Raw genomic sequence first — 11,328 nt, forward strand, 5'->3', positions numbered from 1 at the left:
CAGCCCCGCACAGCTTGACCATCACAGACGGGCCAGGGGCTGCAGCAGAGCCCATCGGCCAGCCAGCATCCCCCGCCATGCCAGCCCCTGCCAGCCCTGACCCCGGCTGGGCTTGTCTGTGCTGTGGGAGCTGAGCAGCAGCCCACAGGGCAGCTGTGAGGTTCCTGAAGAGGCAAGAGAAAGTCCCCCACCAGGCATCACAGCCTTCACACATGGGTATGTACCACAGAAAATGGATTTAGATGGGGTCTCAAGAAACTACATAGCCCCACCATGGGGATGTAGGCAAATCATTCCTCACCGACAGGTCCCGCTTTGTCCTGGGTTTCAAGCTCTCATGATGGAGATGCCACAGTAACCCTCAGCTTTACTGTTCTTGCAAGGAGAAATATTTTCCTAGCAGCCAATCTAAATCCCTCCTGCTTTAGCTTAAACCGACTGCATCTTATCTGCAGTGGTCACAGAGAGCATATTATTGCCTTATTTGCTCCTACCTCCCATATAGTTCAGAATTTTATCATTGCGCTCCCTATTTCCCTCCTTCTCTGCCATCTTCTCTTCTCTAGACTAAACAAATGCAATTCTTTCAGGCTTTCCTTAGAAGCTGTACTTGTAGACCTCCAGTCAGTCTTGTTGCCCACCACTGGGCTCGCTCCAAGTAATTCATATCTTTCTTGAAGCGTAGAGCCCAAAACTGAAGCCACAGGGTCTTATCTGGGGCTTTCTTAATGCTATACAGAAAGATTTCTTCACAAGACCCACAAACCCCAGCCTGCCCAGGCAGCTTTTGTTCTCTTCCGTGATGTTTTAAATTTATGTTCATTTGAAAATTCACCATAACCTGGCCAGCTTAATGTCTTTTACAGATGTGCTGCCAAGATCATTGCTTCCCCTCTTGTACGTGTGTGTACACATGTGGTTTCTGCCTCAGTGTAAAACTTCGCAATTCAGTGAGGTCAAATATATTTTTTTTTTTTCTCCTGGATCACTTTTCCACTTGGTCAAGATCATTTTCAATCCTAAACTTGTCTTCTAAGGGTTTTATAGCACCGGTGGTGATGTAAATTATTTTGGGCTTTTCAGTTATCAATTATATTATCTTCTATGCTGAAACATGTTGGATTCATTACAGCTCTATTAGGCCTTCCCTTATTTACTAATAAAAATATCATATAAAGCATTGCCTAAAGTCTTTCTTAATAAAGCCCAGATATTCTGCCAAAGAAAGGCATTAGTTTAACTCAATATAAGTTGTGCTTGATGTAGCCCTTATATAGGTGTGCTGGTCATTACTTTTTACCTGATTAGCTGGGTATTTACAGGTTACTGACTGCATTTTTCAGTATTTTTTCATGAATTGATGTTACAGACTGATCTAATTCCCTTGGCCCTCACCCCTCTCTCTTCTTCTCTCCCTCTCCCCAGCCCCATTCTTCTTTGAATTCTGAAAGATTGCTCCACTTTCCCAAGTAAGCCTTCTAGGGTAAACTGTGTCAGGCCCTGTCATGCTGGAAACATCCAACTACTTTCACTTTGGCTTTTTAAAAAAATATTATATTTAAAAGTTCTTCTTGGTTTGCCATTGAAGTAGGGTTGGGATGATGCTTCAAAGCATTTTTAATAGTTACTTAGGCTAGGGGCTTTCAGGCTCTTTGATTTGTGGCCTGATTTCCCCATAGAAGTTTCACATACATAAATAATCAGAAGACGGGAGAAAGGGCCACGTGAGTCATAACATAGGTCCACCTAAACCAGCATCCAGTCTCTGACAGCGGTTGACAGCAGGTGACTAGGAAGAGTAAAGAGAAGGACAAGCATGTGTTGCTCTTTCCCTGAAGTACTTTCCTTGTTGCCAGCAGCTGGTGGCCAAGAGGCTTCTTGAGCCAGATGTGATGGTTGTTCTGGTTAATAGCCCTTGGTTGGTTTATTCTTCCATGAATTTTTACACTCCATGCAAACTTTTAGAGGTACCATATCCCCAGCTGTAAGAAATTCCAGAATTCTCTAAATGTGTTCAGAGGCCCCTTTGGTTGGGACCCCATATTCTGTTGTTTGATGGTTGCTCCTTACTCATCTTCTCCATGTGCCTCATAAGTGCCTAGCCAGTTAACGTCCACCTCTGACCTTTCAGCACTGTGAAAACTTCACTGTTTACTTCTGTCTCTGTTTTCTGGTCTTTTAACCTTTGTTTTCTTTAATTCTCAAGACTTTCCCTCTTATCCGGTGTCAGTTCCGATTCTTGAAGAGCCTTTGGGCAGGAGTATAGCAGACCTTGCTTTTCTTCCGTGTCTTATACAGCCCTCCCTCCCCCAAGTAGCTGAAGGACTGCAAACTGTGTCCGGCTCTCCTGACACTTCCAAGTAAAGCAAAGGTCTGGGGTTTCTCATTAGCATCTGTGTAGCTGCACAGATGTCAGCTGTAGCTGATGGAGCGGGTCTCTTTGCTGAGAGCAGGCGGATGTAGCGCAGGGACCTTCACAAGCATGCAGCGACTTCAGGCTCAGATCGCCTTCGTCAAGTAAACGGCTGAAGTGGTGTAAGGCATTGCCCCCGCTGTGCCCAGTTAGAGTCAGCATATCCTGACACGCTCTGTGCCTCAGGCTAAGCTAGCTCACAGCCTGGCTGTTCAGCACAAGTTTTCCTTCACCAGTGGGTTAGTGCAATAGATTCTGTTGCGACCGGCAGCCAAGGCATGGCTACGTGGCTGCAAAGCCTTTTCTGCTGCTGCAGGGATGGCGATTTCCAGCCCTAGGTGCTGCTGTGGCAGCACCAGCATAACTCAGGGCAGTCAGTGTTTCTGGAAGAAGAGCCCTCAAATGGCCTCTGAGCAAAGCCCCGAGTCCATGAGCCCCATGAATGTGGGCTGCTGGCTGAAGCCAAAGCGTGTCCTATTAGAGTAGCAGCAGGATGCCAGAAGTAAACCCTGTTTGTGATGAAAGGAAGGCAATTAAAATTCCACTTCAGCTGCCTTCCTGTCCCACTTCCTAACCTTCCAGCGGCAGGTGATTAGCGGGGCCTGCCTTCTGCTGCCCTGGCTCAGCTGTGCCAGCGGAGCCCTGCTGCGGGCGAGCGCGGCTGCCGCGGCGCGGCCAGCTGCCGGCACGGCTGCCGAAGCACAGCCAGGACACCGTGATTCAACTGTTCAGTTTGTCTTAAGTTAACTTAGAATGAGCTGCTCATTTTTTTCAGTTTTCAAATCATTTTGCTCTTCTCTTACCAAAGCTCTTGCCTTGGCTGTGAACACTTGCTAGCCCTGCTGTTTAAGGTTTCCCATGTTTCTGTCCAGGATTTCCCAAGCAGAAAACCAAACACGCATGCTGCACAATGACATCGGTGTGCTTACATCATGTTACGCTCCCGCAGCCTACCAGATGCATACAGTAGTTCACCTGTGCATAAGAATCCTAGCAAAATACCTGCAGCCCCTTTCCCAGCCAGTTGGTGCCTTAGGGAAGACAACCCTGCAGGACATGGGGAAGCCCAACCATATCTACAGGTGCCCGGGCTTCGTACAACATCCTTTGCGGTCACAGGTCAGCACAGGGGTAAGTACACAATACAGAACTTTAATCGTCATACCGCACTGTTGATGTCCATACACACTTTACCATGAATAATCACTTTGGAATGGTGAGCGGAAAAGGCTAGAAGTGCTCTCCGCAGTTTAAAAGGCAACTCAAACAATTACATTTGGGGTTTTTTTTTTTCCAAACAGGCACTGAAGTTTTTTTTCCTGTCTCCTCCACTGAAGGGGATGGCTACAACATGCCATACAGATTTAAAAAAAAATTTAAAAAATCCCCCAAACAGTAATTCTCATGCAGTAACGTTACTTACTTCTGGCTTACTAGAGGTGCTCTGTGGAAAACACTAGCAGAAAACAAAGTATGCAAGAGAATCTCATGCCTCAAAGGGAAAACCAAGCACTTCAGTCACCCTTGATGTTAAGCAGATTGACACTTCTGACCAGAACGAGATTTCCCCCCTATCCTGTAAACAAATTTATTGCTTTAGAAGACATCTCTGGGAACTAACTATTAGCAGGAGAGAACAAGCAAGTGGTTTTCCCTTCCTCACTAGTCAAAGCAACAGCTGAGTGGGGTCAGCCAGAAGTACAGCACCTTGTTTATTCTGCAGGAATAAATCCCACCCCCATTAAGAGTCTACACTTTGCTTTGGCCTGAAGCTCTTGGAAGCAGCTGACCCTAGGCCCCACAACCTGCTAGAACCGTTTTGTAGGTGGGAGTTTCCCCAGCAGCAGTTTGCTGATTGTCTTGGACACCGGGTGACTAAACCATCGGCATTCTTCTAGAGCAGGCTAGCGTAAGTGTACGAAAGGGCTGTTGAAGAAGGGGATGTGCAAGGGAGGAAAGGAATAGCTTGAACAGGAGCTTGGATGCCTTCAGAAATGGGAAGAGTTTGAAACATTTACTAGCGGCAGATCAAAAGCAGAGAGAAAATGAGCAGCTGCTCAAACTAAAAACTGCATCAGGCTCATGCTCTCTACTCCCCCAGAAGTGAGGAGTAAATCACATTGGGATCGGCACTCCTCATTGATCGGTGTTTTTCCAGACAGATCCCTCCCTCAGCCTATCAACCGACCCTTTGAACTCAAGCCGATCTGAGGACAAAGTTCCACAGTGTTTTTTTTAAGTTAGGTTTATTTAGCAATAGAAGTATGTACATGTAAGAGAATCCCCTGCAGCACGAGACATGCACAAAGCAGTGAGGGACTGAAAGTGGTGCTGCTCAATGGCCTTCCTCATCACCTGTCATCCCACTTTACTCGGCAGCAGGGCCAAGATTAGAAAGGGACAGGTGAGAAATTTATCAGTCCACATGGTAGTCTTCAGGCAGAGCCTTCCCAGCAACCAGTATTAAAACAAGCGGGCGCCATAGCCAAATGTCTGTTTAATGCCCTCGAAGTAGTAGCGCTGCCAGCCTTGCTTCGTTCTTTCCTCCTCGCTGGCAGGAATGCCCTTGCCTTCCAAGTACACCTCTGTCTCGCCACCTTTGTCAGTGAAGTTCAAGGTAATTGTTGCAAAGTGCCCTAGAAGAACCGAAGCAAATCTGTCAGCAGTGTGTAGTATCATATATGCTACCCCAAGGAGCTGCTCTGCTCCTCCTCTCACACGGCACCGCTTAAAAGCCTCCCCAGGATACTTCCCAGAGGATCTATTTAGGACAGCTGCAGGCCTTACTCAGAAACAGAGGGAGGAGAGGGCTCCCTCTTCATGGGGTTTGAAGCAGTTACAGCCACAGCTGAGCAAGCTGCTACTTCATCCTTCCTAATCCCTGGCCGCTGCTCTAAGCAGTGGCTGATGATTCTGACCTGATCGTGTGGGATATGAAGCTGGGATAAGGCTGGTGCTGCTCCCAGAACACCGTGTGCTCCCCGATCACAAGCCGGAGCGCAGTGTGGCTAATGGGGCTGGAATTCTTCAAACACAGGCAAGGGCTGTAATACCACAGTCCATTTTTGGACTACTTACCAGCTGGCCAGGATTTAAATCTCCATTTCATAACAAGTTGCTTCTCGGGGACCTTGAAAAGAGAGAGAAAGACTGAGTAGTAATTTTTTGCAAATCCTGCAGTCTAATGGAAAACAACTAGAACTGTGTTGATCTGAAGCCTTAGAGACCCCTTGAGAAACAGAGGGAAAGAGATTTTTAAGTGTCCTTTTCTTTCCACTCCTCTTCTAGGAAGGTAGGCCATAGTACAGCCCCAAACACTGAGACAGTGTCTCTGTCTAGAAGACTTTAGGGCAGGAGGGCTAAAGAGGAAAAGGGTCAGTTACTATCTATCTTTAACACCCCTCCAGCCCCTAAGTAAAATCACACAAGGACAGGGCAGATGCATGACTGGAAGCCAGATTTTTCTCCCCAGACTGAAGTCCCGTACGTTAATCCATACTATAAGGAACACTTCAATAACCACAGCAATTATAGATAACTATTGGGCACCAGGCAGAACTCCACAATTAGCTAACTGAAGCATTGTTACAGAACTGATACCTCAAAAATAAAAAGGCTGCCCCTGAGCAAGATACACCTGCACTAGTTAGTACTTACTAGGTCAACAAACTCTCCTGTGACACTGCCATCCAGCAACTGAAACTTGCCTCCTTTATCAGCCTCCAAGGTGGCTTGTGCATGGGTGAAAGCTTGGACCATCTGAAAAGAATTCAGGAGGAGGCCTGTATTACTTGACATTATCTGCTTGCAAACGTGTTGCCTAATGCCTCCCACCCAGCTACAAAAGTTCTGGAAGAGGAGGTACGTCAATAGTGTAAGGTCTTCACCAAGAAAAGACAGAAACCCTGCCCTGGCCAGAAAAGCAAGGTTATAGCCACTACAGCAGCATGGGGTGGGTCTCTTCTCCCTAGTAACAAGCGATAGGACAAGAGGAAATGGCCTCAAGCCGCGCCAAGGTAGGTTTAGGTTGGGTATTAGGAAAAAATTCTTCACCAAAAGGGTAGTCAAGCACTGGCACTGGCTGCCCAGGGAAGTGGTTGAGTCTCCATCCCTGGTGGTATTTAAAAGATGGGTAGACTTGGTGCTTGAGGGCATGGTTTAGTGGTGGACTTGGCAGTGATAGGTTAAGGGTTAGACTCAATGATCTTAAGGGTCTTTTCCAACCCTAATGATTCTTTGATTCTGCCTGCCAAGGGAAAAGAACTCCTAGCTTTCATATTCTATGCAGCATTCTGTAAGCCACACTTTGATTTACTCTGTTGGTTCCTTAATGAACCCTAGTTCTAAGAAAAGGTTATTTTTTCCTTTCTTTTTTAAAGGAGGAACAAAAGACCATGTTTAAATAATGATACAATGCTGCTCTCTCTTCTTAAACTATGTAATAGGGTGAAGAAGAGGGGAAGCTATTCCCGAAGTACACTTCGATACCACCTAACCTTAAAAGGAAAAAAACAAAACAAAACCAAAAAGCACACAACTGTACATCCCAAGAGATCTGACCACATGCAGTAAGGGATACACCTACAGACAGGTGCTGACAGCAGTCTGGAACTGGCTTCTGGCTGGCATTAATCCTCTCTTGTCAACTGTGTGAAAAGATGCACACGCGAGCTTTAAGCAAGTGTTCTGCAGATCAGCTTTCTTAATCCATTCTCATGGATTTTGAGTGTCCTACAGAATGCCTTAAAAAGCTTCTCAGGAACAACCTCCTATGTGCAAAGAACAATTCTCAGAACAAGCCTGGCATTACCTCCTGAGTAACGAATACCCGGTAGAGCTCCTCGGGGGACGTTAAGAAGGTGTCCTTCAAGCTGATCTTACACGTAGGGATCTTGACTCCTATGGATTTGGACTGCGATGTGGCAGTACTGCTGCTAGCAGCCGCCTAACAAAACAACAAGCAACACACACACATACTATTTTCACAAAAAACTCAACAAGTGGTTCACATATCCAAGAGAAAAAACAAAAGCCTTTGGTAAAGATGTAATTAGGTACAACCATATTTGAGTGTAAAAAGCAGATTTATCACTCTGCTTGAATTAAGAAATACCACATGCTGCAAATCGAAACGGTCAGGCCTACACCACAGATTCCCAGTTCCTGAACACATATATATCCTATGAACAGCATAGGTTGCTCCTGTAAGCCCCAGAATCTAGTAGTGTGTACCTTTCTTCACAAATCCAAAAGCATGTTTGCAGTTTTATTTACCTTGCGGTCTTCTGCTTTAGGAGCCACCTGAGGTGTTGTTTCCATATGTTCACCATTCACTGTGGGCAAAATCATGCCCTGGGTGAATTCTGGAAAGACAGGAATACGCCCATGAAACTGATAAGAGATCAAGTAAACCTTTCAACTGTTCTTTGAAATATACAATCAAAAAGGGCTTCCTGGTTTCTCCCCTGCTCTTGCTAGCACCCGTAACTTTAAACAGTTTTTTAAAAAAGTAAACAGACCACTTTTTACAAGCAATTAATTGTTCTTGCCCTCACTGCTCTCCACTGAAGGCCATATCAGAACCTGCCTATACTAACAGTGAGGAACTTACCTCCTTTTCCTAGCCTAGACATACCGATGACTATCTTCCACATGTTGCTCTCATATTAATGTTAGCCTTACACTTATGTAGCTTTTTTTCTCTCTCACTCTCTAATATAAATAGCAATCACATCTCAAATACTTTTATCTTGCTGGTCTAGACAAACCAAACCAAGCTTTTCCATTTCTTTCAGACTGGCTCTCCATTTCTTGTGTCATTGTAGTACAGAATAAAGTGACTTCTAACTCCATCTTCGATTTATCTTCTTTGACACCAGATGCCAGGACTACACGCAGAAACCCAGGGGAGGTCTCACCAGTGCCCTGTCCAGCAGCACTAACACTTTTATAACTCCAGCAGAAGCTTCAGCCTCTTTCAGCATCGTTTACTTTTTCTCCAGCTCTATCACTTCTGCCTTTACCAATTATAAACCAGTTTGCTCTTTCTCCTTCCTCTTAATTTGTTCAAACTGGCAAAATTCCATTATATAGCAAAATTTTATTATATGGGTATAATCTTGTATCCCACAATACTTAGTTCCCACTTATTCTTATTTACTCCATCCCACAAGATCATACAGTTCTTCCTGAATAACATTCTCATCTTCCACCAGGTGACTGCATCTCCCACCCTGAACACTAAAACACCTGAAAAAACCTCAAGGGTACAGAAATTTGATCCTGGAAAAACAGCAACCAGTGGTGGCTTGTACTCAGCAAAACTTGAATATCTAGCACGTGTAGTGTAACGTAGGTAAATGGATATAAAAAGCAACTGTAGCATTCCCAACCTGTAATAGAGAGCAAAGCCAAACTCAACCAAGGCACGCTGATTTAACTCCAACTGCTGGAATCAGATTTATCTTCTTAAAAAAAAAAGTGACCCAGATGCTAAGACAACTCATTCAATGACATCAACAAAACCTGCAGAGCAATTTCCAGTTGTCAGTTATTCTCAAATCCAAATAACACTAGATGCCTTTACTAGTGTGGCAAAAGAGAAAAAACAACAAACTAAAGAGAAGATAGCACCTTCCAAGGGAGTAAGCAAACTAAAGGCCAGACTGTGCCACACGCAGTGCCTGATGCTCCGTGTCACTGGAGTACTGAACACATTTTACTGGCTTTATTTTCTCTATAGCTGAGCTTCAGCATGTGAAGGATATTCTCAGTTTTAAAACATAAATCCAAAAATGCTGTTTATTATTAGGTTGTCACTTTCTGGGCTGTGCTACAGTGTCTAGAGACAGAAGTGCTTCTTGCCAAATGCTAACCATTTTCAAAAGAGACAGAAAAGTCACTGTTGTTGCTCTGACACCTTCCTGTTGAGATGGGGTGAGGAACTAATATCCACTCCTCTCGTTAACCCTATCCCTTCTTAAGCATCAGCTCAGATGGGTTCCCATAACACTTCTCCCTCTCAGTTACATACCTGTTTTGAGAGTGCTGATGTAAGTTTTCATTGCATCTCTAATTTTTTTTGCACCCTCTTGCTTCATCAGGGTCTTCAAGTTGGTGTCAGGCTCATCTTTAGCAAGGCTGACATGGATCTAAACAATAAGGACAAGTACTGATTAATAGTCCTTTTATTACTCAATTCAACATCACAGTTAGACTTCGGCTAAACTTTCACAACCAGCAGTGCTACTTTATTAACCTTTTATTTCATCTCTCCCAGCCTACAGCAATGTATGCATGTACCTAAATACCTTCATGTGCTATAGAGCCCTTATATCTAGAAGACGGGAATTAATTTGATAAAGATACAACATGATGGGGAGGGACTCTTTATCAGGGAGTGCAGTGACAGTATGAGGGTTTTAAATTGAAAGAGGGTAGCTTTAGATTAGCTATAAGGAAGAAATTCGTTACTGTGAGGGTGGCGAGACACTGGAACAGGTTGCCCAAAGAAGCTGTGGATGCCCCATCCCTGGCAGTGTTCAAGGCCAGGCTGGATGGGGCTTTGAGCCATCCATCCTTTGAGTGGAAGTTGTCCCTGCCCATGGCAGGGGGGTTGGGACCAGATGATCTTTAAGGTCCCTTCCAACCCAAACCAGTCCACGTTTCTATGATTCTATTAACTTAAGCAGTCTCTAACACTAAAAAAGCTCTATACGAAGGTTCTAAAAAAGGTAACATGGAAAGAAATATTAATGCTCTGAGGATTCCTGTTAGAACAGCCATACAGCCAGCAGCATTAGCCTTTAGCTGTGCTTACCTCGACTTCATCGATGTCGTTTTCATCTGAGAGATTAGGAATCTCCACATAACCTTTGTATTTCACTCCTGTCTTTGAGATGCCTGCAATTACAATTATGTTGTTCAGATCAACATTTCTTACTCTGGTTGTTGTAAAAGCAAACTTGTATTGTATCACAATACAATGCTTCCCTTTATTATTATTTCCCAAATAAGATAAGTATCCTTATCCTTAATCTTATACTTTAATCTGGCCTTGAAACAGGAGGGGAGAGCATCACTCACCAGTCCACGCCAGCTTGATAGCCCACTCATAGAAGAAGATCAGTTTCCCTTTGCGGTTGTTAATGGAGGCCTCTCCATCCAGTTTGCTCACTTCTGTCACCTCACAAGCCCCTTCCTCACCCTCCACCCTGACAGGCAGGAGGAGAGTTTTCAGCCGCTCTGTGGACCAGTTGGAGGCATCCCGCTCCGTCCTGTGAGAAAACCGGGCGGTGTGAGAATCCGGGACAGGCCACGCCGCCAGCACACGCTGGGACTCCCCCGCCTTCCCTCCCTGCCTCGCTCCGACACACAGACAGACACACAGAGCCCTTCCCCCGGGCACCCACCCAGGCGCTCCCCGGGCACCCCCAACACACACAGGGAGGCGGGGGCCCTCCCGGGGCATCAGCCCGCACACCCCCGCCTCAGCACCAGCACGCAGGTAAGGGGGGAGGGAAGAGCCCCTCCCGGGACACCGGCCGGGCAGCCTCCCTCCGCCCAGGGGCACGGGGCCCTCCCGGGCGAGTCTCGGCGCCGGCCGCCCCGCTCACCAGTGCCAGTTGTTGACGTTGGTGGCGTCCGCCCGCTGCTCGACGATCCAGCGCGGGTCTCCCTCCCCCCACTTGGCCATCGGGACCGCCGCCGCCGCCGCCTCCTCCGCACCGCCCGCCCGTGGAAACTGCTAGAACCGCCGGCCGCCGCGCCACCTCCCGGCTTCCGGCACCGGCACGGTCCCTTCCGGCGCCCTTCCCCCGCCTCGCGCGCGGCCTGGCTTCTTGGTTCCGCCGCGCCGCCCCCAGCTGGCGCTGGCGCTCCCGCCCCGCCCCGCTCCGGCCCGGCCCCGCCGGTCG

At 46.6% G+C, this 11,328-nt stretch overlaps 1 protein-coding gene across 1 annotated transcript; it reads right to left on the reverse strand.

The window, feature by feature from the left end:
- Positions 1 to 4,662: 4,662 nt before the first annotated feature.
- Positions 4,663 to 11,229, reverse strand: AHSA1 (activator of HSP90 ATPase activity 1). The gene is made up of 9 exons (XM_082317614.1): positions 11,029 to 11,229; positions 10,499 to 10,689; positions 10,233 to 10,315; positions 9,447 to 9,564; positions 7,688 to 7,776; positions 7,224 to 7,358; positions 6,071 to 6,172; positions 5,492 to 5,543; positions 4,663 to 5,049 (listed from the first exon to the last, which is right to left on the reverse strand). Exons 1-9 carry the CDS (start codon positions 11,106 to 11,108, stop codon positions 4,877 to 4,879), a joined length of 1,023 nt encoding a protein of 340 aa, XP_082173740.1. The 5' UTR covers positions 11,109 to 11,229; the 3' UTR covers positions 4,663 to 4,876.
- Positions 11,230 to 11,328: the final 99 nt, after the last annotated feature.

The sequence above is a fragment of the Platalea leucorodia genome (genome assembly GCF_965183815.1).
Source record: "Platalea leucorodia genome assembly, chromosome: 7".
NCBI lineage: Eukaryota > Metazoa > Chordata > Aves > Pelecaniformes > Threskiornithidae > Platalea > Platalea leucorodia.

Coding starts and splice junctions, on each gene's coding strand:
- AHSA1 (XM_082317614.1), bottom strand. CDS start 11,108: ATGGCCAAGTGGGGGGAGGGAGACCCGCGCTGGATCGTCGAGCAGCGG. Junction 6,173..7,223: donor GGGTATTCGTTACTCAGGAG/GTAATGCCAGGC, acceptor AATTCTTTTCAG/ATGGTCCAAGCTTTCACCCA. Junction 5,544..6,070: donor CAGGAGAGTTTGTTGACCTA/GTAAGTACTAAC, acceptor TCTCTTTTCAAG/GTCCCCGAGAAGCAACTTGT.